Raw genomic sequence first — 23,955 nt, forward strand, 5'->3', positions numbered from 1 at the left:
CCTGGCACAATGTTGTCACACAAAATATAATAATCGCAGTAACTGGATTCTTGTGTGAGTCAGATTTCTAGAAAAAGGCTGTCGTGGACAGCATTTCCATCTCTTTAACTTAACCTTTCTTGGCAATTAGATCTAAAGGTAACAGGCAGAGATAGATGTCTCTTAGTTGGCAACACACACACACACACACACACACACACACAAACCAGCATTTTCCTCCCCATGATGACAGCAAGATATCAAGGATGCCAAAGAGAAAAGGAGTGTTAACTTAATCTAATAAGTGAGACGAGATCTTACAGTATAACTAAAATGTTCCAAGGGAAAAAAAAATACTCGCTGAGATTCACTATTTAAAAAACGTTGTCAAGTGTTCATGGTTTCTTTTCCACGTTTGACTTGTTACCAAGACGATTAAGAAACAAGGGAATATGATTATGTGACTGGATTTTTTAAATAAAAAAGTATTCTGCACCTCTGAAAAAAAATATATATATTAACATATATACACATGCCACATTTTTAAAAAAATGAAATATACTTAAAAGTGGCTGTTTTGGTGCCACTGGCAAGGAGGGCTCTGCTCTGCGAGGTGAATTATTTTTGTTTTTAAGTGCCTGCCTCCAGGGTACACAAGTGGGAGATGAACTGGAAGGAAACCTGGGACTCAGGGGGATGGGGCCGAGATGGCTGGGACCGAATCTACGAGCTGAATGTCAGAGAAAATCCTCCTCCAGCCTCGGAAGGGGTGTCTCCCCCAATACCAGCTCCCTCCCCCCGGGCTCGCGGGGCGGGTCTGCTTTGCTCAGTGCAGCGGCGGCCGCAGCAGCAGCCCCGGGGCTGAGCGGCGGCGGCCTCCCGGCGGTGCAGGGAAGCGGCGATTCCGAGCGCGCGAGGCCCAGGGGAGATCCGGCCGAGGCTGCCGCCGGGATGGAGGAAGCGTCGAGTGGAGCTGAGCCACCGGGGAACGATTTCCTCCCCAGCTCAGCTCCGCTCCAGCTTGGCAAGGCCTGTGGCGAGCGCCTGCGAGGTGGAAGAGGCCTGCGCCTCGGGCCTGGCAGCGGCAGCCGGCAAGCAAGTCGGGCACAGCGGGGTAATAGGCGAGCTGTAGCCGCTTTCGGGAACCTGCGCCGCCTAGGCCGCTCATTGTCTCTCCCCTCCACCCGGGGGGCAAACAGGAAGCGCGCAGCCGGGCCGAGCGACGGACAGGCGTCCAGACCAATGAGCACCGCCGACAGTGAGCGTGGCGGCGAATGAACGCGGAGAAGAGGGGCGGGACTTCCGGGCGGGCTGTCACCCTCTTCCCCCCTTTTGGGCTGGAGGCTCCACCTTTTGTGTTTCCCGCACAGTCAATCAAAATAGGAAAAAAAATTCCCCGGACCGCTCCGGCCGTGTCCGCCGCCGCTTCCCGCATCCTCTCCCGCCGCCGCCGCCTTCGCTCCTCACCATGTGTAAGGCGGCGGGGAGCCCCGCCTGAGGTGCCCTAAACACACTATGACCGGTACGTAGAGCCGAGAGAGCAACCCTTGCTGCTGCCGCCGCCGCTGCTGCCGCCGACCACAGCCCGCTCCGGGCCGCCGCTGCCGGCTCCCGGCCCCGTGTGTGCGACCGAGTGTCTGTGAGAGGCAGAAAGCCGCAGTCCCCTCCCGCCAGCCACGGTCCACCCCTCCAGCCCCAGCAGCGCCGTGTCCCCTCCGGGCCCCGGGCGGGCGGCCCGGTCCGCCGGGAGCGCATCCCCTTGCGTGCGGGCGCGGGCGGCGGGCGGGCGGGCGTGTGAGTGAGTGACGGTGCGAGAGGAGCGAGCGCGAGTGCGAGCGAGCGGCGCGGAGGGAAAGGGGAGGAGAGGAGAGGAGAGGGGGCAGGGGCAGCGCGGGGAGGAGGAGGAGGGATAGAGGAGGAGGAGGAGGGTTACAGCGCGGCGGGCGGGGGCAGCCGCGGGAGGGGAGGAGGGAGCCGCCGCCGCCGCCGCCGCCGCCGCGGGGCGGGTGGGGGAGGGGAAGGGGAGTCGGCCCGGGCTTTCGGAATAATTTCGACTCGGCCCGCGGGCCCCCTCCCTCTCCTCCACCCGCCTTCCTCCCCACCCCCCCGCGCTGTGCCTGCAGCTCCTGAAAAGCCCGTGAAACAAGAGGAAATGGCTGCCTTAGACGTGGACAGCGGCGGCGGCGGCAGCGGCGGCGGCCACGGCGAGTATCTGCAGCAGCAGCAGCAGCAGCAGCAGCACGGAAACGGCGCGGTGGCGGCGGCGGCGGCCCAGGTGAGGCGCGGCTGAGCCCCGGTCGGCTCCCCCCTCGCGCCGCTTTCTCCTCCCCTCGCTCTCCCCTCCCTCCGCGCCTCTCTCCTCCCCTCCCCCCGCCCCGGGAGCTGCCGCCCGAGGCGCCAACGCTCCGACCCCGCCCGCTCTCCCCCGCCCGCCGCCTTTTTGTGTGTGTGTGTGTGTGTGTGTGTGTGTTTGTGTGTGTGTGAGTGAGTGTGTGCGCGCCCTCCCGGAGGTGGGTGCGGGCGGAAGGTGGAGGCCCGGCGCGCTGCCCGCCGCCCGCCTTCCCGCGGACGCTCGAGCGGCTGTGCGTGCGAGCGGGAGGACACGAGTCGGCGTGCGGGAGGAGGAGGAGGAGGAGGAGGAGGGGAGCGGAGCGGAGCGCGGGCTGGCGCTCGCCCGGGCGCAGCCTGCGAGGACCGAGTCGCACTTCCTGTGCGAGCGGCGGCCCGGCCCTAACCGCCACCCCTCCCCCTGTCTCCCTCTCTGAACCCGCCCATCGGGGGTAGGACACTCAGCCGTCACCGCTCGCTCTGCTGGCCGCTACCTGCAGCAAGATTGGGCCGCCATCGCCGGGCGACGACGAGGAGGAGGCGGCCGCCGCAGCCGGGGCCCCCGCCGCCGTTGCCGGAGCGGTAAGTCCCGCGCGCGCGCGGCCCGCCCCCGCCGAGGCCCAGCGCCCGCCATCCCGGGCCTGCGGCGCTCCCGCCGCCCCGAGGCCTCCCGGGCGCCCGCGCTGTCCCCGAGGCGATGCGGACCGATGGCGCGGCCGGGGCGCCCTTTCCTGCTCCTCCACAGACTTGTGTGGGCCTGAAGCCAGCCCAGGCTTTTCTTAAATTGTCACTGCGGAACCTCTGTTCAGATTCGCTACAAAATGAAGTCTGCGAGGGCGGGGGTGGAAGGCTCCAAAATGGATGTTTGAGTAATTCATATCACTGCTGGAAACTCCTTCCCAGCACCACGGCGTTTTCAAGCACAGCCTGTCGGCCATGGAGAGTAGCAGCCAGAGGCACAGTGTCTCCGGTTCTTAGTGTGTTGAACCTGGAGCTTTTTCGGTTGGAAGTCACTAGATCTTACTGATTTAATCCGTAAATCGTTAAAAAATAAAAAAGAAGGAAGGAGGGTTTTACTCTTTGAATTATGTTTTTGTATGCAGGAGTGGATACTTTGAAGTGCTTTTTTCAGTGACCATTCTAAGTGGTCGAATTTTAGTTTTTGCAGACTCTCATTTTGCAGTAATTTTTCGTAAGTGGAATAAGTGAAACATTTAATTAGCGGCTGCTGAAGTCGCTGAAGTTACTTAGATAATACTTTGGCTTTTGAAATTGAACCTGAATACCCGTGTTAGAAACAGAAGTACATGTAAGAAGTTGTACTTGCATGCATGCTAATGCACACCATACTTACACAGTTGAATTTGGCTCGTAAGGCCGTCTTATTGTCATTGCTAGTCTGATGGGACGGGGTAGGTGCTTTTTTGTGGTGTGTTTAGTGTGTCTGGAGCAGGGGGAGGAGCTGACGTGTTATCTGAGGGCTTGATTCATATGATCTAGGAAAACAGCTTTTAGCACTGTTGCTTGTGACTTTTACATTTGCTGGAATCATTGCTGTTGCATTAGTGTAACACGTAGTTGTATTTACTTATTAAAATAATTGAAATATTTCCCTTTGAGGTGGATTATAGGACTTGATTTGTGTGTAGTGATACTTGGAAGTAGTCACAGTAGACAAAAAAGTTTGATATTTGATATAGTCTGCTGGAAATTCTTAATATTTCTAGGCAGTAAAAGTGAAGCTAAAGTTAAGCTATGTTAAAGGTTGTATTTGTAATTTTAGTGCTTCAAATTATATTGTAGAGAGAGATGAATGGTTTTAGTGTCTTAAAAGTATGATTTTTAAGTTTTGTGCTTTTGTAAGCAGATTAAAATGTAAAGGCATAAAATTATGTTTGTGTGAGCCATTGTTACTTTTAAATAACTTATGGATTGATAAACCTTTTTAAAGAACTACGTCTCTCTAGCTCTACAATGACAAGACAAATTGGAACCACTGCATAAGTAAAATTGCAAGCCAGATTGCTTCTACTTACCTTTTTAATATTTTCAATTAGAACAAAAAACTTTTTGTAGCTGTAACTTACCAAGTTTAGGTGTCAGCTCACCAGTGGGGGAGGGGAGAAGTAAAGGAGGAAGTGAAGGTGAAAATATGTACATGTACATGTATATGTGAATCTTACATGAATCTCAGTCCCAGGAATGGAATATTATCTCCAACTTTAGCCTACTGTGGCCATATATCACTTGTAGAAAAGTTGTTTCCATGCCTCTTCAACTCATACTCTGAACTACTAAATCTCTACTGATATATATTTCCCTATAGATGAATATGAACTAGAATCAGTTACAGCATTTTTTTCTTTGTATGTTTGGTACCTGTGCAGAAAATTTTTCACTGAGTAAAATTGGTAAGACTGGCTTGAATATGTTTGCCTTAGGAAATGGGAAAATTATTTTTCTTGTTCAAATGAATTTCATACATGTACATCATGGAAAATGAGAATTTAAGTGATTTTATGGGTAATTTTTTTCCACCTGAAAATGTTATTAATCATCTGCTTTAATTACTCAAACTACTGGGAATCTTGAGATATCTATAGAGAGCTTTATTTTTGTAGCTGTGTTTCTTTAAAATTCTTGTTTTGGAAGAATTTTAAATTTACAGAAAAGTTGCAAAGATGGAACTTGAGGGTTTACCATATTCCCTTCATCCAGCTTCCCCTAATGTTAATATAGCCATGGTACGTTTGCCAAAACTAGGAAATTAACAATGATACAGTATTATTAATGACAAATTTTATTCTGATTTTACCAGTTTTTTCAGTAATGCCCATTTTCTGTTCCAGGATCCAGTCCAGGGTACCACATTGCATATAGTATTATTATATTTAAAATCAAGTGAAATACATGCATTTCAATTTTATGCCAGTTTAGTTTGGTATTTTAGGATTAAAAGGTTATTAAAAAGCCAATCACCTGCACTAGAGATTTGCTTTAACTATTTCAAATTTAGAATTTGTTTTAATATGATATGGGTTCATCCTGGATCCTGGCCAAGAATGGATACCCTCAGTACTGTACTGAATAGATCTAATCACAAAGCAATCTCACCTGTATTGCCCTACACCAGGGACTCCCAAGGTTGGTTTGATGGCAAGACTCTTTTCTACTTTATTATTAAAAGTTGTGTAGTTAATTTAAAAAAAATCTTTATTGTTGAAAGTATTACATAGGTCCTCCTTTTTTTGTGTAGTTAAGTTTTGTAATAAATCAGGGAACGGAGTAAAGTAGACCTTTGTGAAATATTAACTTACCTGTTTTGTGTTTGTGTGTACTTATGGATTATTAATTTATTTCATTTGTACTGTAGTGTAATAAGCTGAACAAGTACATACTATAAAAGTTGTTGCCTGATCTTCACTTTAGGTTGTAAATTTAGTGTTCATTAATTTAGTATATACATGTTGGTGAGCTAAAAAATGAACAATAGCTTATTTTTTTAATAGAGGTTATTTTTACCATTACTTAAAAAGATCTACATTGTCATTGTAATTAATTCATTGGGTATTTGTTTTTATTTGAAGTCTGTTTGAGTTCTTTAGTGTTCCTTGAAGATTTCAAGAAACTTGAGTATGTACTTACCTAAGACTGGTTTTTCGTTTGTTTCTACCTTAGCTTCATACTTTCTTGTTTCTGGTTACACTCTTTGCTTGCCGGTTTGGCTTTCATATAAAGCCCATTTGTGGGAACTGAGAAGTTAATAATCCTTTTCAAATGCTATGCAGTAAGTGGTATGAATTTTTTCTTTTTCCCTATCTACAGGTATCATCTGAGAAGAAAAACCTTTTTTTCTTCTTTTCTCTCATCCCCAAGTCCCCACCTCCATCCCATTTTTATGCCTGGTTGTACTGGAGAATGCCCTTGTAATGAACTGCTGTAGTAGCGTTTCAGGGCTACTCTGGGTTGTGGTCCTTTCACTGTGTAATTATGTGTTTATATGCAGAAGGAACCTTAGAGTACCTTAGAGTTACAACTTTTTACAGTAATGCCAACTTCCACCTAAATATGGGAAGTATTTAGATAGTATTTTGTTTGTTTGTTGTCAAATGAGAATGTTAAAGTTACTGAGAGAAACACTGGTGGATTTTTCTTTTAGTGTGAAGTTTATGTAAAGGGTTGTCTTGATCCTAAACCAAATACTAGTTCTTGCCTGGGTTATGTGATTTTATGCTCTCTCTTCCTTTGTTTTATATAGTATTTCCAGATAGCCTAACAGCAGAGTTTTTACAGCTCTTTTTGCTCTTAGATGATTTTCTAATTTAGCCCTTTCTCTTTTGGTATCTAGAGTACTTTATGTCTTTTAGTGGTATGCTGCTGATGAAATTTCTTACAAATGAATGGTCTTAGTAGGCTTTGTAGTTTGAAATATCTGGGACTTATTCATTATGGAGTTATGGAAATAAATAGGTTTAAAATTGATGTAGTTTTTCACAGAAGACTAATATCTCAGGGTCAGTTTTATCCATTTTTTCTATCACTTTCTTTGCAATGGTTTTAAAGTAAGATACCTTTAACTATTCATTCAACAAATACCTACTGATCTTTGATCCAGGAATTGTGCTAGTCATCTAATGGGTGTTTTTCAAATCTGTCCTTAAAATTTTAGTAATCATAATGATGCCTTAGGATTGTATAATGCCTTATAGTTTGTAAAGGTTAGCAGTTTTGATTCTTACAACCCTCTAGGGCAGTGGTTCTCAACCTCCTGGCCCTTTAAATACAGTTCCTCATGTTGTGACCCAACCATAAAATTATTTTCGTTGCAACTTCATAACTGTAATGTTGCTACTCTTATGAATCGTAATGTAAATATCTGATATGCAGGATGGTCTTAGGCGACCCCTGTGAAAGGGTCGTTCGACCGCCAAAAGAGCTGTAAAAACTCTGCTGTTAGGCTAACTGGAAATACTATATAAAACAAAGGAAGAGAGAGCATAAAATCACATAACCCAGGCAAGAACTAGTATTTGGTTTAGGATCAAGACAACCCTTTACATAAACTTCACACCAAAGGGGTCGAGACCCACAGGTTGAGAACCGCTGCTCTAGGGTAATATTTTCCCTATTTTTAACAAGTTCTTCTCTAAATCACACACAATTCTACAGTTCTAGCTAGGACCAGAACTCAGATATGAGTTCTTTTTGTTAGCGCAATATATTCCTCTTTCCCCAGCACAATCTTAGCTTAAATCATGGAAGTCTAGTAGTTTTCAGATTAAGTATTTTTCCTCATTCCGTTAAAAAAAAAAAAAAAAAAAAAAAGAACACAGCCCTGACTGAGTGGCTCACTTGTTTGGAGCATCGTCCTGTGTATCAAAAGGTTACAGGTCCGATTCCCCGTCAGAGGACACACCTAGGTTGCAGGTGTGATCCCAGGTTGGGGCCCGGGTTTGGGCTTGTAGGGGGCAAACTGATCGTTTCTTTCTCACATTGATGTTCTCCCTTCCTCTCTCTAAAAATCAGTTTAAAAAAGATTCTGTAGTGAGGTTTTAAAAAATTAGCATTTACTAAATCTTTTAAAACTGTAAGTTATTTCATTAAAGAAAAACATTTTTTATTGCTTTCTTCTTCTTTTTGTTAATCCTCACCCAAGAATATTTAGAGAGTGGAAGGGAAGAGGAAAGACACAAAGAGAAACATCAATGTGAGCGAAACACATTGATTGGCTGCCTCCCGCATGCCCCGACCAGGGTCAGGATTGAGCCTGCAACCGAAGTACAGGCCCTTGCTCAGAATTGAACCCGGGACTCTTCAGTCCAGGGCTGACGCTCTGTCCACTGAGCCAAACCAGCCAGGGCTTATTGCTGTATTTTTTTTTTCTTTATTAAATTATCTCTTGCTGTTCCTAGCTATCCCCCCCCACCCCCAGGCTTGGGCTAAATAAACAAATAAATAAACAACATTAATAAATGCATAAATGCATAAATAAATTTTAATCCTTGCTTGAGGACATTTTTTTCCATTGATTTCAGAGAGAGAGGAAGGGAGGAGGAGAGGGAGGGAAGTCAGGAGAGGGAGGAAGGGAGAGAGAGAGAGAGAGAGAGACAGACAGACAGACAGACAGACATTGATGTGATAGAGAAACATCAGTTGGCTGCCTCATGCATGCCCCCCAACTGGGATCAAACCCTCAACCTGCTTATGTGCCCTCTCCTGGAATCCTCTACCCTTCAGTGTAAGGGAGGATGCTCTAAACACTGAGACACATGCCAGGGCATAAATATTTTTATATGTTTTTCACTTTATTAAAAAATGTTCAAATCATTTTGTCCTAGATTTGGGGATTTCCCTTTTTTTGGTAGTTTCTTTTTTGGAGGAGGGGATTTCCCTTCAATTAATGACCTGCTTTGTTGGAAAAAAGTGGTACTACAGTTTATTTTATTTAGCTTCTGGAGAGGGGGGAGTGTGCTTGCGTAGTATTTACTCAGAATTGTCATTTGAGTAGTTGTATTTATTTTCAAAGAATTTCTTGACTAGAAAGCTGTTCACTGATGGTTGAATATCTGCCCTGTTATTTTTCTGTGAAAAGAATACATTATATGCCATAAGTTAACTTTTAAAAAGATGATAAAGGGTCTAAATGCTAGCATTATAAAGTTAACTTGTATCTGAGACACTGTATTCTTTTATATAAGTTAAATAATTGTAAATTTAATGCTAGTCAGAAAAAAATTCAACAGTTGATTCTTTAAAGGTGATCAATAACCTTAAGATAAGAATTGGTTTTTAGACATACTGTACTGCAGGTTTCAGTATAAAGTACAGATGAACATATCTTGTTTATTTAAAATGCCAAGAGAGACAGAAATGAAACATGAATTGTTACTTTAACATAAGGAAAGATGACTTAACCTTCTAATTTCTGTACCAGATAGAAGTTGAATGATGTGTGACATTAATGTTTGGTGCTTCATTTTAATAAGTTTAATAGATTTAAAAGATTGTATTTATTTATTTATTTATTTATTTATTTATTTATTTATTTATTTATTTATTGTTAATCCTCACCCGAGGATATTTTTCCATTGATTTTTAGGGAGAGTGAAAGGGAGAGGGAAAGACAGAAACATTGATGTGTCTTACATCGATTGGTTGCCTCCTGCACGAGCCCACAACCAACGTACGTGCTCTTCACCGGAATTGAACCCGGGACCCCTTGGTCCTCAGGCCAACACTCTATCCACTGAGCCAAACCGATTAGGCCGGGGTCCTCAAACTACGGCCCGTGGGCCACATGCAAATACAAATATTGTATCCAAGCAGCCATACACATGCATGGATAGATTGTGAACCATTTGATGGAAAAGATTGTGTATTTCATGGGATTACTCATATGTTTATTTCATTTTGACAGATATGCACAAATATCTTGAATTGTGTCATTAATACTGTGGTTTTATTCATTGAAATATATACTTTTAACTGTGCTTCTATATGAAAATTAGGTAATGAGTTTCTTTAATAAACTTTTAAGATCTTCTGGTTCTGTGATATTTGTATTAAAAATGTGGAATGGGTTATGTTGAGAGAACAGTATTTGTCTAACCTTTTTTTATGGTCACAGACCCCTTTTGAGAATATGTTTAAATCCTAGACAGAGTATCCTCCCCTCCCCCATTATACTTTTCACTTTCTCAAAAAGTTGGTATGCTATTAGAGGATTCAAAGATCCTTTGAAACTCAGGCATGGATCCTAGGTTTAGAATGCTGGGCTAGATATGCGTATGCTCTCATTGTCTACTGATATGTGGTGTTTTAGGAAATCACATAGATCTAGAAGGAAGTGGGATAGGAATCATTTTATTTTGATGGTAATTAATATAGGATTTTATTCCTCATGTCTTTATCCCTGGTCTTAGTGGGAGACAGTATGGTATAGTATTTAAGGGCCTGGGTTCTGGAGTTTGACTTGGCCTAGTTTTATATCTTGTCTTGGCATTTGATAGCTCTGTGATTTGTTCCTCAATTTTCTCCTCTGTGAAATGTGAATAATGGTAACACCTACCTCAGGATTATTGAAAGGAATAAATAATAAAATCTCATTAACCCCAATTAGAGTACTTGGCATTAAAAAAAACACCCCAGCTCAAATGCTAGACATTACTGTTAATATGCCCTAAAAAGAAATCTGTCCTTTCACATTGACATGTAGGATATTATTGCTTTTTCCTTTTCTACACTGGTGTTTTTCAAATCTTATTTTTAAAGTATTGGGATGATATCTGAGTTTCCAACAGGTCACAGATTGCAAAATGTAAATGCTGGGCACTTTACTGTAAACTTAAAAAGAATACTAGGTAAAGCCACAGTTTATATCCTCTGGCTCTTGGATGTTAGAAAAACTTTTCAGATGGGGTGACTTTGCCATGTAGTCATGGGGCAATAACCTTTCCTCGCTAAATTTTTAAAGGTGTCATTTTTTAAAATAATTCATGGGAAAAATAACGAATTGCTAATAGAATATCCCTAGCCATGAGTTTGCTCTGGAGTGCATTAATACATGCCATAAAAGAGTTGCTTTAATTATTTCATTAAAGGTTTAGATCAATGATATACAAATCTAATTCACATGGTTTGATAACACTGCACTAATGTTTCTTTTTTTCTCATATATAATGCACCTGATATTTTAGTGCACTGTATATTTTTTGAATTTTTTTTCAGTGTTTGAGGTATGTCTGGTTTGAGCTGTTTATACTTTTTTTCTAGCCACTTCTATTATTATTATTTTTTAAAAAAAATATATTTTATTGGTTTTTTACAGAGAGGAAGGGAGAGAGACAGAGAGTTAGAAACATCGATGAGAGAGAAACATCGATCAGCCGCCTCCTGCACATCTCCCACTGGGGATGTGCCCGCAACCCAGGTACATGCCCCTGACCGGAATCGAACCTGGGACCCTTCAGTCCGCAAGCCGACGCTCTATCCACTGAGCTAAACCGGCCTCGGCAACTTCTATTATTTTTAACTGCATAGCATTAGAGATCATAGATGAGGGAATAAAAGATCAGTTAATGGTCATAAAGCAAAGACTGCTTACTGAAATTTTTTCCTGCTCAAATAGCATGGGTTATTTTTACAATAAAAAAATTGGAAATGATAATTATTGTAGTTTATTTTCTGAAATTTTTAAGAGAGAGAGAAGGGGGGGGAAGAGGAAGAGAGCGAGCCTGAACTCAGACTATCAAGATCGATTTGTTGTTCCACTTAATTCGTGCATTCATTGGTTGATTCTTGTACGTGCTTTGATGGGGGATCGAACCTGCAACTGTGGTGTATCAGGTGATGCTCTAACCAATTGGCCAGGGCTGTAGGTTTTATAGTACTGCTTCTATATTTGAACTCCACTGTGTTACTAAGATAACTTTTATTTTTAGGTAGTAGGATTTATATTAATTTTTAGAGTTTTGAGGACTGGTTTAACTCTACTACAAATATATATCTCAAAACAGTTTTTGTTTTCTTCATCCAGACAGGTGATTTGGCTGCTGTACAGTTAGGAGGAGCACCAAACCGATGGGAGGTTTTGTCAGCCACACCTACAACTATAAAAGATGAAGCGGGTAATCTAGTACAGATTCCCAGTGCTGCTACTTCGAGTGGGCAGTATGTTCTTCCCCTTCAGAATTTGCAGAATCAACAAATATTTTCAGTTGCACCAGGATCAGAGTCATCGAATGGTACAGTGTCCAATGTCCAATATCAAGTAATACCACAGATTCAGTCAACAGATAGTCAACAGGTTCAGATTGGCTTCACAGGAACTTCAGATAATGGAGGTATAAATCAAGAAAGTGGTCAAATTCAGATCATTCCTGGCTCTAATCAAACCTTGCTTGCCTCTGGAACTCCTCCTGCTAATATTCAGAATCTCATACCACAGACTGGTCAAGTCCAGGTTCAGGGAGTTACAATTGGTGGTTCATCTTTTCCTGGCCAAACCCAAGTAGTTGCGAATGTGCCTCTTGGTCTGCCAGGAAATATTACCTTTGTACCAATCAACAGTGTCGATCTAGATTCTTTGGGACTCTCGGGCAGTTCTCAGACAATGACTGCAGGCATTAATGCCGATGGACATTTGATAAATACAGGACAAGCTATGGATAGTTCAGACAATTCAGAAAGGACTGGTGAGCGGGTTTCTCCTGATATTAATGAAACTAATACTGATACAGATTTATTTGTGCCAACGTCCTCTTCTTCACAGTTGCCTGTTACTATAGATAGTACAGGTATATTGCAACAAAACACAAATAGCTTGACTACGTCTAGTGGGCAAGTCCATTCTTCAGATCTTCAGGGAAATTACATCCAGTCGCCTGTTTCTGAAGAGACACAGGCTCAGAATATTCAGGTTTCTACAGCACAGCCTATTGTACAACATCTACAACTTCAAGAGTCTCAGCAGCCAACCAGTCAAGCCCAAATTGTGCAAGGTATTACACCACAGACAATCCATGGTGTGCAAGCAAGTGGTCAAAATATATCACAACAGGCTTTGCAAAATCTTCAGTTGCAGCTGAATCCTGGAACCTTTTTAATTCAGGCACAGACAGTGAGCCCTTCTGGACAAATAACTTGGCAAACCTTTCAAGTACAAGGGGTCCAGAACTTGCAGAATTTGCAAATACAGAATACTGCTGCCCAACAAATAACTTTGACACCTGTTCAGACACTTACGCTTGGTCAAGTTGCAGCAGGTGGAGCCCTGACTTCAACTCCAGTTAGTCTAAGCACTGGTCAGTTGCCAAATCTACAGACAGTTACAGTAAACTCTATAGATTCTACTGGTATACAGCTACACCCAGGAGAGAATGCTGACAGTCCTGCAGGTAAGTCTTAAGTCATATTGTAACCATAGATAGGTTCCGTGATTTGTTAATATGTAGGGAAAGATTTTGCTTTAGATGTTTATCAGTATCAATCTTTAGAGATGTTACCCTAAATTTGTATGAAAAGTAGACATCAAAGTGTCTTCCAAATTGTTCATTGAAATTTGAAGTCAAAGATTTATTTCTCCATTATGCCAGTATATTTGTAGTTTTTCCTTACTCAATTCTGTATTTGTTTTCATATCTGATTGGTGTTGTCAGACATTACAAAATTTGTATTTGGCAGGTAAAGTGTCTTGGTCATCCTTGGTGTGATGTAAGTTCAGTGTTTTCTGCACTATCTCTAATTGGGGAATCTGGCATAGTAAAAACATGGTACTGTTGTCTCAGCCAGTAGCTAGCTAGCTGTGTGATTTTGGGCAAGTTACTTTTTCTCTTGCAAAACTCACTTTCCTCATCATGTAAAATTGGGTTGTTGGACTAAGTAACTATATCTAAGTTAGCTTCCCAGACCTAAAATTCTTTGATTCTTTGATAGTTTATTCTTATAAGTGTGTAGTGGGCTTTGAACTTAGTTGTGCTAGACATGTTGTTATAGTATGGGGTGGAAATTTCAGAAGTCTACTCTTTTTTTGTGCAAGAATTAAATAGTATAGTTTTAAAAGAAATGCTATGAACATTATGTGTTATAATGTTTATTTAGATAACATCTTACTCTGTTGTACTAAATCCTTTTACTCTTCTACTTTAATTTGTTCTTTTGTGGAGATTTTAATTTTTTTTTAATATTTAAATTCTTACCTAAGGATATGTTTTTCATTGATCTAGAGAGACAGGAAAGAAGAGAGGGGGCAGGGAAATGGGGAGAGAAAGAGAAAAACATCAATGTGAGAGAGAAACTTTGATATTTTACTTTTCATATTTGAGAACCTGCAACCTGGGTATGTGCCTTGACTGGGAATTTAACCTCAATCTTTTGGTGCACAGGAGGAGCTCAATCAATTGAGTAACTCTGGCAGGGTGGGATTTTGTGGAGATTTTAACCCTCCATTAAGTCAGTGATTCTAAATTCTTAAATTGGGATGCTTAAATTTAATATTTATTTATTTATTTGTTTGTTTATTTACATTTAATTTATTGAAATAATTTCCATCACAATAAAGACTACTTTTTTTTCTTTTGAAAAATTTGCAATATATGCTTAGAAAATTGGAATTGTCTTAAAGCCTCAGGTCTGTTCTTGGACAGCCTTTAATTGCACTTGAGTCTTCTGAAGCTGTGGTTTAGAGCAGCAGTTCTCAAAGTGTGGTCTGTGGACCCCTGGGGGATCTCTATGACTCTCTTAGAGGTCCTTGATGTCAAACTACTTTTCATAATAATACTGAAGTTATTTGCCTTTTTCATTGTGTTGACATTTTCCCGATGGTGGCTAAAACTGCTTATGTCTTAGCACAAATCAAAGCAGTGGCACAAAACTATACTAGTTATATTCTTTATGACATTGCACTTGCAGTTAAACACGCATTTCACTGAAGAATTATCTTGTTAAACTAGTCTAAATAGTTATTTTTACTAAATCTTGAACCTTGAGTGTGAATGTTTTTTAAAAAATAGTAGCTTTATTGAAATGTAAGTCACAACCCATAAAATTCACCCTTTAAAGTATACAATTCAGTGATTTTTTAATATAGTCACAGACATGTGCAACCATCACCACTATCTAATTTTAGAGCATTTTCATCATTCCCCCCCAACTCCCATATCTGTTAGCAGTCACTCCTCATTCCCCTCCAATCCCCCCCCCACCCCCCCCACCCCCATGTCCCCTCAACACATACCACACCTTAGCCCTTGGCAATCACTAATTTATTTTCTGTCTTTCTGGATTTGCCTTTCATATCAGTAGAATTCCATTTCATATTAATGAAATCATATAATAAATGGCTTTTTGCATCTGGCTTCTTTCATTTAGCATAATATTTTCAAGATTCTTTTTGTGGTTGAATAATATTCCATTGTACGAATATCCCATATTTTATTCATTTATCCTGTTGATGGACAAGGTTTCTATGTTTTGGCTATCTATATATATAAAAACCTAAGCGACTGGTCGACTGATCGCTATGACTTGCACTGACCACCAGGGGGAAGACGCTCAACGCAGGAGCTGCCTCCTAGTGATCAGTGCGCTCCCACAGTGGGAGCGCTGCTCAGCTGACTGACGGGCACCAGATGCCGGGCTCACGGCTGGCAAATGCAGCTGTGGCGGCACGAGCCCCTCCTGCCTTCACGGCAGTGCTACTGACAGCAGGCGCAGTGGGGCCGAGATGAATGGGAGTGGTGTGGCTCCCGGCCAGGGCTCGGGCTTCTGCCTGGCCACCTGCAGCTTCGTGCACTACTACATCCCTTGGGATGTTGGACTGCCGGTTTTGGCCTAGGCCTGTGGGGATCAGGCTGAAACCAGCAGTCCATCATCCCCCGAGGGGTCCCAGATTGCGAGAGGGTGCAGGCCAGGCTGTGAGACCCCACTGGTGCACAAATCTGTGCACTGGGCCTCTAGTTATGAATAATGCTGCTATGAATATTATGTGTACATATTTTGTGTGTGGACATGCTTTCATTTTTTTGGATATATACTTAGCATTGGAATTGCTAGATTGTATGGTAATTCTATATTTAACATTTTGAGGATCTTCCAAAGTGGTTTCCTAAAGTGATTGCACCTTGTACACTCTCACCAGCAAATGTATGAGGGTTCCAGCTTCTCTACATCCTTACTAACATTTATCGTTGTCCTTTTTTTTATTATAGTCATCTTAATTAGTATGAAGTGGTACCTTGGGTTTTTGATTTACAGTTCCTGCTGCATGTCTTTGTAATATTTTTGTGTGTGTTAAAAAGTATGCTTTTAATAAAGCACTTTAAAATGATTGTATTAGAAAAAATGTTTCTTTATTTGTGTAGTTGTGTGAGTTGCAAGCTGAACTAGATACTAATTTCATGAAACACTTTTTACTTGAAAGAATGACTGACAAGCTGGTTATTGGGACAGTCATGTATTTAAGTGAGATCTTGTCTTAAAAAATGAATTAAGTGAGCATTACTTAAAGGAAAAAAACCTAACAGTATTTGTTGTCAATAGTAAAATTTGGGTTTTATGGTGAAAATTAGAATTTGGGAAAACTCGAATATACTTCTATGATCTTGATAGCTTGTGAATAATTACTTTTCTAATGAGATATGGATGGTGATATTTTTAATACATAGGATTTTTTTATAATATGTTATAGTAAAACTAGAGGCCTGGTGCACAGATTCGTGCATTGGTGGGGGATGTGGCCTGTGGGGATCGGCCTGCTGTGGGAGTGCTGCTTATACTGGTTAGCTGAGCGGCTGTGACCCACCCTCTGAGCGACTGCTGAATGAGGAAATAAGTCTGAGCTGATATTTTGGGGTAATGTCTTGGGTAAAGGCATGTTCTGTGTCCTGGAGGAACCTGACAGAGAGCTTTGCACCCCAAAGCCACTCAGTGAATGTCCTTGATGTGTGATGCCAGGTCGGTGACACCATCGGGGATGTTCAAGGCAGCTGTGCTCTAGGATCCTCAGTCATCAGGACAGCCTCCCTGTGGGGTCCACAGTCACGTCCCCTCTTGCCATCCGCCTATGTCAGCTCCCCGTGCTCTTTCTAGAACACACCTTAGAGAGCCTGCATCAGCTGGTGGTGTCAGGCCAGAGTCTGGATTGTTTCAGGTATTTGATAGGTGCAGAGACTCGGCCTCACCTTGGGCCTGCTAGCAACTGCTCCCAATGCGGGAGCAGCTGCTCATCCTGGTCAGCCAAGTGGCACTCCCACTGTGGGAGCACACTGACCAACAGGGGGTAGCTCCTGCATTAAGCGTCTGCCCCCTGGTGGTCAGTGCGCATCATAGCGACTGGTTGGTTGGTCGTTCTGGTTCCACTGTTTGGTCGCTGAGCTTTTATATATATATATATGTATATATACATATATATATGTATACACATACATATATATATATATGTGTGTATATATATATATAAATAAATGTGTATGTGTATATATATATATATATATATATATATATATATGTTCTAATGTTTGGAAGATGTTTATGATTACTAGGTGAACCAGTAGTTTTCAAATGACCAGCTCATTTTACAAAATCATGCATGGGTAAGAGATCCATTTAAAATTAGGGGGTAGAACAGTAACAAAACATGGAAGGTTTACCAACATGGTTTCAGATTCTACATTGCAACAGACCTTTAAGAAGTTGCTAGTTGTCAAGTTTGGTGTAGTATCAAAGGATACATATAATTGGCCAAAGGCTATCAAATTACTCCTTCCTTTTCCAGCCACATGTTTTTGGGAGACTAGATATTCTTCATGTGCTTCTGCACAAACCACATATTGCAACAGATTGATTGAAGAAGCATATATGAGACTCAAGTTATCTTTTAACCTAGACATTAAAGAGATTTGCAACCCTAGCTGATTTGGCTCAGTGAATAGAGCATCAGCCTGCAGACCACAGGGTCCCAGGTTTGATTCCAGTGAAGGGCACGTACCTTGGTTGCAGGCTCCTCCCAGGCCCAGGCAACCAATTGATGTGTTTCTTTCACATAGATGTTTCTCTGTCTTTCCCTCTCTCTTCCACGCTCCCTAAAAATCAATGGAAAAATGTCCTCTGGTGAGGATTAACCAAAAAATAAAAATAAATAAAAAAAAGATTTGCAAAAATATCAAACATGACCTCTCTTCTCATCAAACTTTTTATTTTTTGGGAAATAGTTGTTTTTCATAAAATGTTAATTTGTGTTAACATCTAATAGATTTACTATTTTTAATTTAAATTTCTCATAATTTCTAATACAGTCAACAAATATTAAAATATGCAACTAGCCCTAGCTGGTTTGGCTAAGTGGATAGAGCATTGGCTTTCGGACTGAAGGGTCCCCGGTTTGATTTCAGTCAAGAGCACATGCCTGGGTTGTGGGCTCAATCCCCAGTAGGGGGTGTGCAGGAGGCAGCCTATCAATGATTCTCTCTCATCATTGATGTTTCTCTCTCTCCCTCTCCCTCTCCCTTCCTCTCTGAAATCAATAAAAATATATTTTAATATATACACAACTTACATGAACAAAAGCTTTTCGGGACCTCAGTAATATTTAACACTTGGAGTGCGGGTGAATTTCCCGCCAAAATATAAGATGGCTCTGTCTTTTGGTTTTGTTCCATCCACCAAAAGGGTGGATTACAAACAAATATTTGGTAATACGCAGTTACAATCGGCCCGAGTTTACACGTTTCCCGCACTCCACCGCAAATCTATATGAACCGAGTTAAAGACGGCTCCCGCGGAGTACGCGCAATTCACGCGAGCCGACTTAACTCGTTTCCCGCACTTGGGAGCCGTCTTTAACTCGGTTCATATAGATTTGCGGTGGAGTGCGGGAAACGTGTAAACTCGGGCCGATTGTAACTGCGTATTACCAAATATTTGTTTGTAATCCACCCTTTTGGTGGATGGAACAAAACCAAAAGACAGAGCCATCTTATATTTTGGCGGGAAATTCACCCGCACTCCAAGTGTTAAGAATTTAGAAGAGGTCTTGAGACTAAAAAGTTGGAGAACTGGTAGAATGATAGACTTCTGAAGACATAGCAGATGATTTTTAGAAATAAGTTTTTAAAGCTTCTACAAAGTTAAGGTTATAGAATTCTATATATGTTAGAAAAACATCTCTAGAGAATTTCTGATTTTGTGGATTTATGTGGTCATGAAATTAAGAGTGGTATAAAGCACTGAGTGTTTCAGTACAGCAGTTTATTTAGAATACTGTCAAAATAGCAATTCTTTATGAATTAGATAAAAAAAAAAGGAATTTAAAAAGTAGTAACTTAGTTTATTGAATGTGGCAAGGAAGTTTGTCTGGAAGGCCATTAAATTTGAATTTTGTCCCAATTTTAAGGGATCAGGAAAGAATTGAGAAAAGTTAAAATGCTGCCATGTACACAGCAGCATATCCTATCTAATAAAAGGGAAACATGCAAATTGACCGTAACCCCGACACCCTTCCCATTGGCTAATCAGCAGGATATGCAAATTAACTGCCAACCAAGATGGCGGCCGGCAGCCACGCAGCTGAAGTGAACAGGAGGCTTGCTTGCTCCAGTGATGGAGGAAGCCAAGAAGCCAACGTTCCCCAGCTGCCGCTGCCAGCCTCTGAGCTGCACTTTAAGCATCTATGTTGCAATTATAGAAGCTAAACAAAACCCCAGAAACCTGCTTTCAGCCAGCTTCGGCCTCAGAGCTTAGAGCTACAGTGATGGCAACAGAGTTTCAATTCTAGAAGCCAAACAGACCCAGAAACTGCTTTCAGCCAGCTTTGGCCTCAGAGCTTAGAGCTGTTGTGATGGCAACAGAGTTTCAATTCTAGAAGCCAAACAGACCCAGAACCTGCTTTCAGCCCTCAGAGCTGGAGCCGGCTCTCAGCTCCAGTGACAGCTATAGAAGGTAAATAAATCCCAGAATAAAAAAAAAAAAGAAAAAAAGGAGAGGCTGGGAGCTTAAGTTGCCTTCCAGCCTGAAAACGGCTCTTAGGCCCTCACCCAGACTGGCCAGGCACCCCAGTGGGGACCCCCACCCTGATCCGGAACACCCTTCAGGGCAAACCAGCCGGCCCCCAACCATGCACCAGGCCTCTATCCTATACTTCAGGCAGGGCGGGACAGCACGAGCTGCCATCCGGGCCCCATGTGCAGCCCTGGGCAGCGGGGCATAAGCCCCACCCCCAGCCGGGACCCCTGTGTGCCACCTGAGCCCCCAGCCGGGACCCCCATGCTGCCTAAGCCCTGCACTGCTAAGCCCCGCCCCAGCCAGGACCCTATGACTATTGGAGAGCAGGAAAGTGCCACTGGGCCCTGGGTCGCTGTGGTGATCCGGCCATCGGTAAGTAGAAAAGTGCGGCCTGTAGGCAGCCCCCAGCTGCGCCCGATCCGGGAGCAGGAAAGCAAGCCCAGCCTGCGGGCAGCCCCAAACTTTGCCTGCTCCCCAGTTGCCATGGTGATCCAGGAGCAGGAAAGCAAGCCTGGCCTACGGGCAACCCCCAGCTGGGCCTGCTCCCCGGTCGCCATGGGGATCCGGGAGCAGGAGAGCAAGCCCGGCCTGCAGGCAGCTCTAAGCTGGGCCTGCTCCCCGGTCACCATGGCGATCCGGGAGCAGGAAAGCCCGGCTTGCAAGCAGCACCCCCATCCTGGCCATAGCTCAAGGGAGAGTACAACATGCAGTGGAGGCCAGGAGCCTGAGAGATCAACACAGAGGGACTCCTGCTCGAAGCCTCCATGGTGTGGCTGGGGGCAGGCCCCCAGCAGACACACACACACACACACACACAGAGTGCCTGCTCTGAGCCTCCAATGTGGCTGGGGGAAGACCCCCAGTGGACACACACACACACACACACACACACGGCAACTTCTTCGAGCCTACGTGGCGCGGCTGGGGGCAGGCCCCAGCAGAGAGAGAGAGAGAGAGAGAGACACACACACACACACACACACACACACACACACACGATGCCTGCTCCGAGCCTGCCTGCTGCCAGACTGTGGCCATCAGTAGGACATCCACTGAGGGCTCCCGGACTGTGAGAGGGGCAGGCTGGGCTGAGGGAACTCCACCCCCCAGTGCACGGATTTCGTGCACCGGGCCTCTAGTTCCTATATAATAAAGAGGCAATATGCAAAGTGACCGTCACTCCAACACACAAATGGCCGCCCCCATGTGGTCAAAGATGGCTGCCCCATGTGGACACAAGATGGCCACCACAAGCTGACCAGCAGGGGAGGGCAGTTAGGGGCGACCGGGCCTGCAGGGGAGGGCAGTTGGGAGGGACAAGGCCTGCAGGGGAGGGCAGTTAGGGGCAATTGGCCAGCAGGGGAGGGCAGTTAGGGGCGACCAGGCTGGCAAGGGAGGGCAGTTAGGGGCAATCAGGCCGGCAGGGGAGCAGTTAGACGTCGATCAGGCTGGCAGGGGAGTGGTTAGGGGGTGATCAGGCTGGCAGGCAGAAGTGGTTAGGGGCAATCAGGCAGCCAGGCAGGCGAGTGGTTGGGAGCCAGCAGTCCTGGATTGTGAGAGGGATCCCAGATTGGAGAGGGTGCAGGCTGTGCTGAGGGACAACCCCCCCCCCACCTCCCCCCCATCCCCCCCGTGCATGAATTTCGTGCTCCGGGCCTCTAGTCTATAATAAAAGTGTAATATGTAAATCAACTGAATGACTGAACAGCAGAACGGCCTTCTGGACGACCATGCTATGACACACATTGGTGCCAGGCCAGCCAAGGCGGGTGTGATGCAGTTGGTCAGGGGGCCCCACGATCGCCCCTCAGGGGGAGGCCCTGGCCACCCTCTGCAGGGAGCTCAATGGGAGGGGGCTCCACGATTGATCGCCCCAAAGAGGGAGGCCCAGGCCACCAGCCAGCGACGCTGTGGCGGGTGTGCAGGGGCGGCCAAAGATTGCACCCCAGAGGAAGGCCCAGGCCAGCCAAGTGATCACACCCCATGCCTGTCACCCTCAGAGGGAGGCAGCCAGTGGCGGGGGTAGGGGGGCAGCGCTGTACAGATGGCAAGCAGTGGCAGCGGCAGGGATTGCGAGAGGGAGCAGGCCGGGCTGAGGGACACCCCTCCTACCACCCCCCCCTCCCGCCCCCCCCCGTGCAGGAATTTTGTGCACCAGGCCTCTAGTTTAGTCATAAAAAAGAGGAAATTTTAATTTTGGGGCTATTTCGTAATAGGAAAACCAGCCCTTGCATTGTACTATCTTTTTTATTGGTACGAAGGAAGATAAATTATTTTAGGATGTGTGTTTTTTTCCCCACCTGAAAATCAGGGTAAAATCTTAATCTATTAAGACATAGTATTGCCCAGATGAAATGTTGAAAACATTGACATAATTGCTTTGCATTTTTATTTGTGTTAAATATGGAGTTAATGTAACAATTTTCCACATACACAAGAATGCACATTTTTGGGCTTTGGAATTTCTTTGACTTCTAGCTCCCTTTTAACAAAATGACCCTCTATTCTAGTCTGTTTTAAGCAGTGAATCTGACTCTGGGCCCCTCCTCATCAAAAGGAGTTATATTGAGAGCCTCTTATGGCTTAGAAATCAAATGCTCATATTTCTTGGAACATAGAGCTCATCAGATCCAAAACTACAGTCTCATTCACTGCTTTTATTTCTGTTCTTTTCTTGCCCATTGAGAATGCATGTTGTTTTAGAGAACTTCTGTTTTTAAAGTTTTATTTTTACTTTGCTATTATATATTTGAAACTGTGTAGGAGGAGACAGTGAATTTACATATCTTCTAACGTCTTTTCTAGTTAGAAAATTTCCCCTTAATTCAAGCCAAGACTTTGTGTCAAATTTTAGACCTCTACCAGATTTTGTTTTATCTAAATACAGTTATCCTTTAACAATGGCCATATTTAAAATGCAGTTAGGTGATTGAGGTAGGAAGAGAGGTTTATAGAAATCAATACTTCTTTAAAGCAAAAACCTAATATTTACAATTTCCATTATCTGTGGAAAACTGCATAGTTGTAGACTAATTGGTAGCTGTGTTTTTTTTAAATTAGTAGTGAGAGTATGGAATTACCACAAAAATGGATTTTTAAAACTTTATACTTAATTAAGAGTTGGAGGGCACTTCAGTCATTCTCCCTCATGCCCATTCTCTGGTGGATAGGTATAACTCACATAAACAAAAGCTCCTTTAAGTCCTCTGTAATTCTTAACATATAAAGCGATTCTGGTATCAAATTAAGTTTTAGAACTAAAGCATATGGACAGTACCATTATTTACAATACCCTAAATTTATAGTAATCCCTTAATAGTATTCCTTAATATCCTTTTATTTCCCACAATTGATTTAAAAACGTCTTTAGAATTGATTTGTTGAAATTAAGATTCAGACAAGGACTGTGTATTTAAATTGGTTGATGTGCCTCCCAGTCTCAGATTTTCAGCAACTGGTTTTAGTAAATTGTCATTGTTATTTGGGTTCATTTACTTCATTAAGGTTGGCAAAATGAGGATTTTCCTAAATTTTCTCAATCCTTTTGTATTAACAGCTGTGATTCCTTAATAAAGAACTTTCTCTTATTAATTATTTGTATTTAGTATTCTAAAATACAGTTTGTACAAGAAAGGCAGGATAAACTATTAAATTCATCCTCTTATTTATTTTCGGAATGAGTTGGTGTCTAAGCCAGTGATGGCGAACCTATGACACGCGAACTCATTTTTTTGGTTGAGTTTTTCTTTGTTAAATGGCATTTAAATATATAAAATATCAAAAATATAAATCTTTGTTTTACTATGGTTGCAAATATCAAAAAATTTCTATATGTGACACAGCACCATAGTTAAGTTAGGGTTTTTCAAAATGCTGACACGCCGAGCTCAAGAGGTTCGCCATCACTGGTCTAAGTTGTCATTAGAGATTCTCTTTTCTTTATGGAGTATCATCATGAACTCAATTTTTTTCTATTGTGTTTTAATTTATGGCAATCATTCTTGGTAGTTAATGTTTATATTGTTAAAGAAAAAATGGAATGCTAAGCATGCAAACAAAGAAATAGAGGTGTGGGATGGGGCTAGAAGGATCTATGGGTAAAGGGTGTTGTAATTTTTAGGAAGATAATTTTATAGAGGATAGTTTTAGCCT

At 43.1% G+C, this 23,955-nt stretch overlaps 1 protein-coding gene across 1 annotated transcript in view; it reads left to right on the forward strand.

Annotated features, from left to right (window-relative positions):
- Positions 1 to 916: 916 nt before the first annotated feature.
- Positions 917 to 23,955, forward strand: part of SP3 (Sp3 transcription factor) — a 51,103-nt gene continuing 28,064 nt past the window's right edge. Inside the window, exons 1-4 of the mRNA XM_070422736.1 lie at positions 917 to 1,501; positions 2,103 to 2,254; positions 2,764 to 2,889; positions 11,843 to 13,202. Coding sequence (XP_070278837.1) covers positions 1,495 to 1,501; positions 2,103 to 2,254; positions 2,764 to 2,889; positions 11,843 to 13,202 — 1,645 coding nt within the window. The 5' untranslated portion in view covers positions 917 to 1,494. The remainder of the gene's footprint in view (positions 1,502 to 2,102; positions 2,255 to 2,763; positions 2,890 to 11,842; positions 13,203 to 23,955) is intronic.

This window comes from Myotis yumanensis, unplaced genomic scaffold, assembly GCF_028538775.1.
Source record: "Myotis yumanensis isolate MYYU_CA2020_CCGP unplaced genomic scaffold, mMyoYum1.0.hap1 SCAF_8, whole genome shotgun sequence".
NCBI lineage: Eukaryota > Metazoa > Chordata > Mammalia > Chiroptera > Vespertilionidae > Myotis > Myotis yumanensis.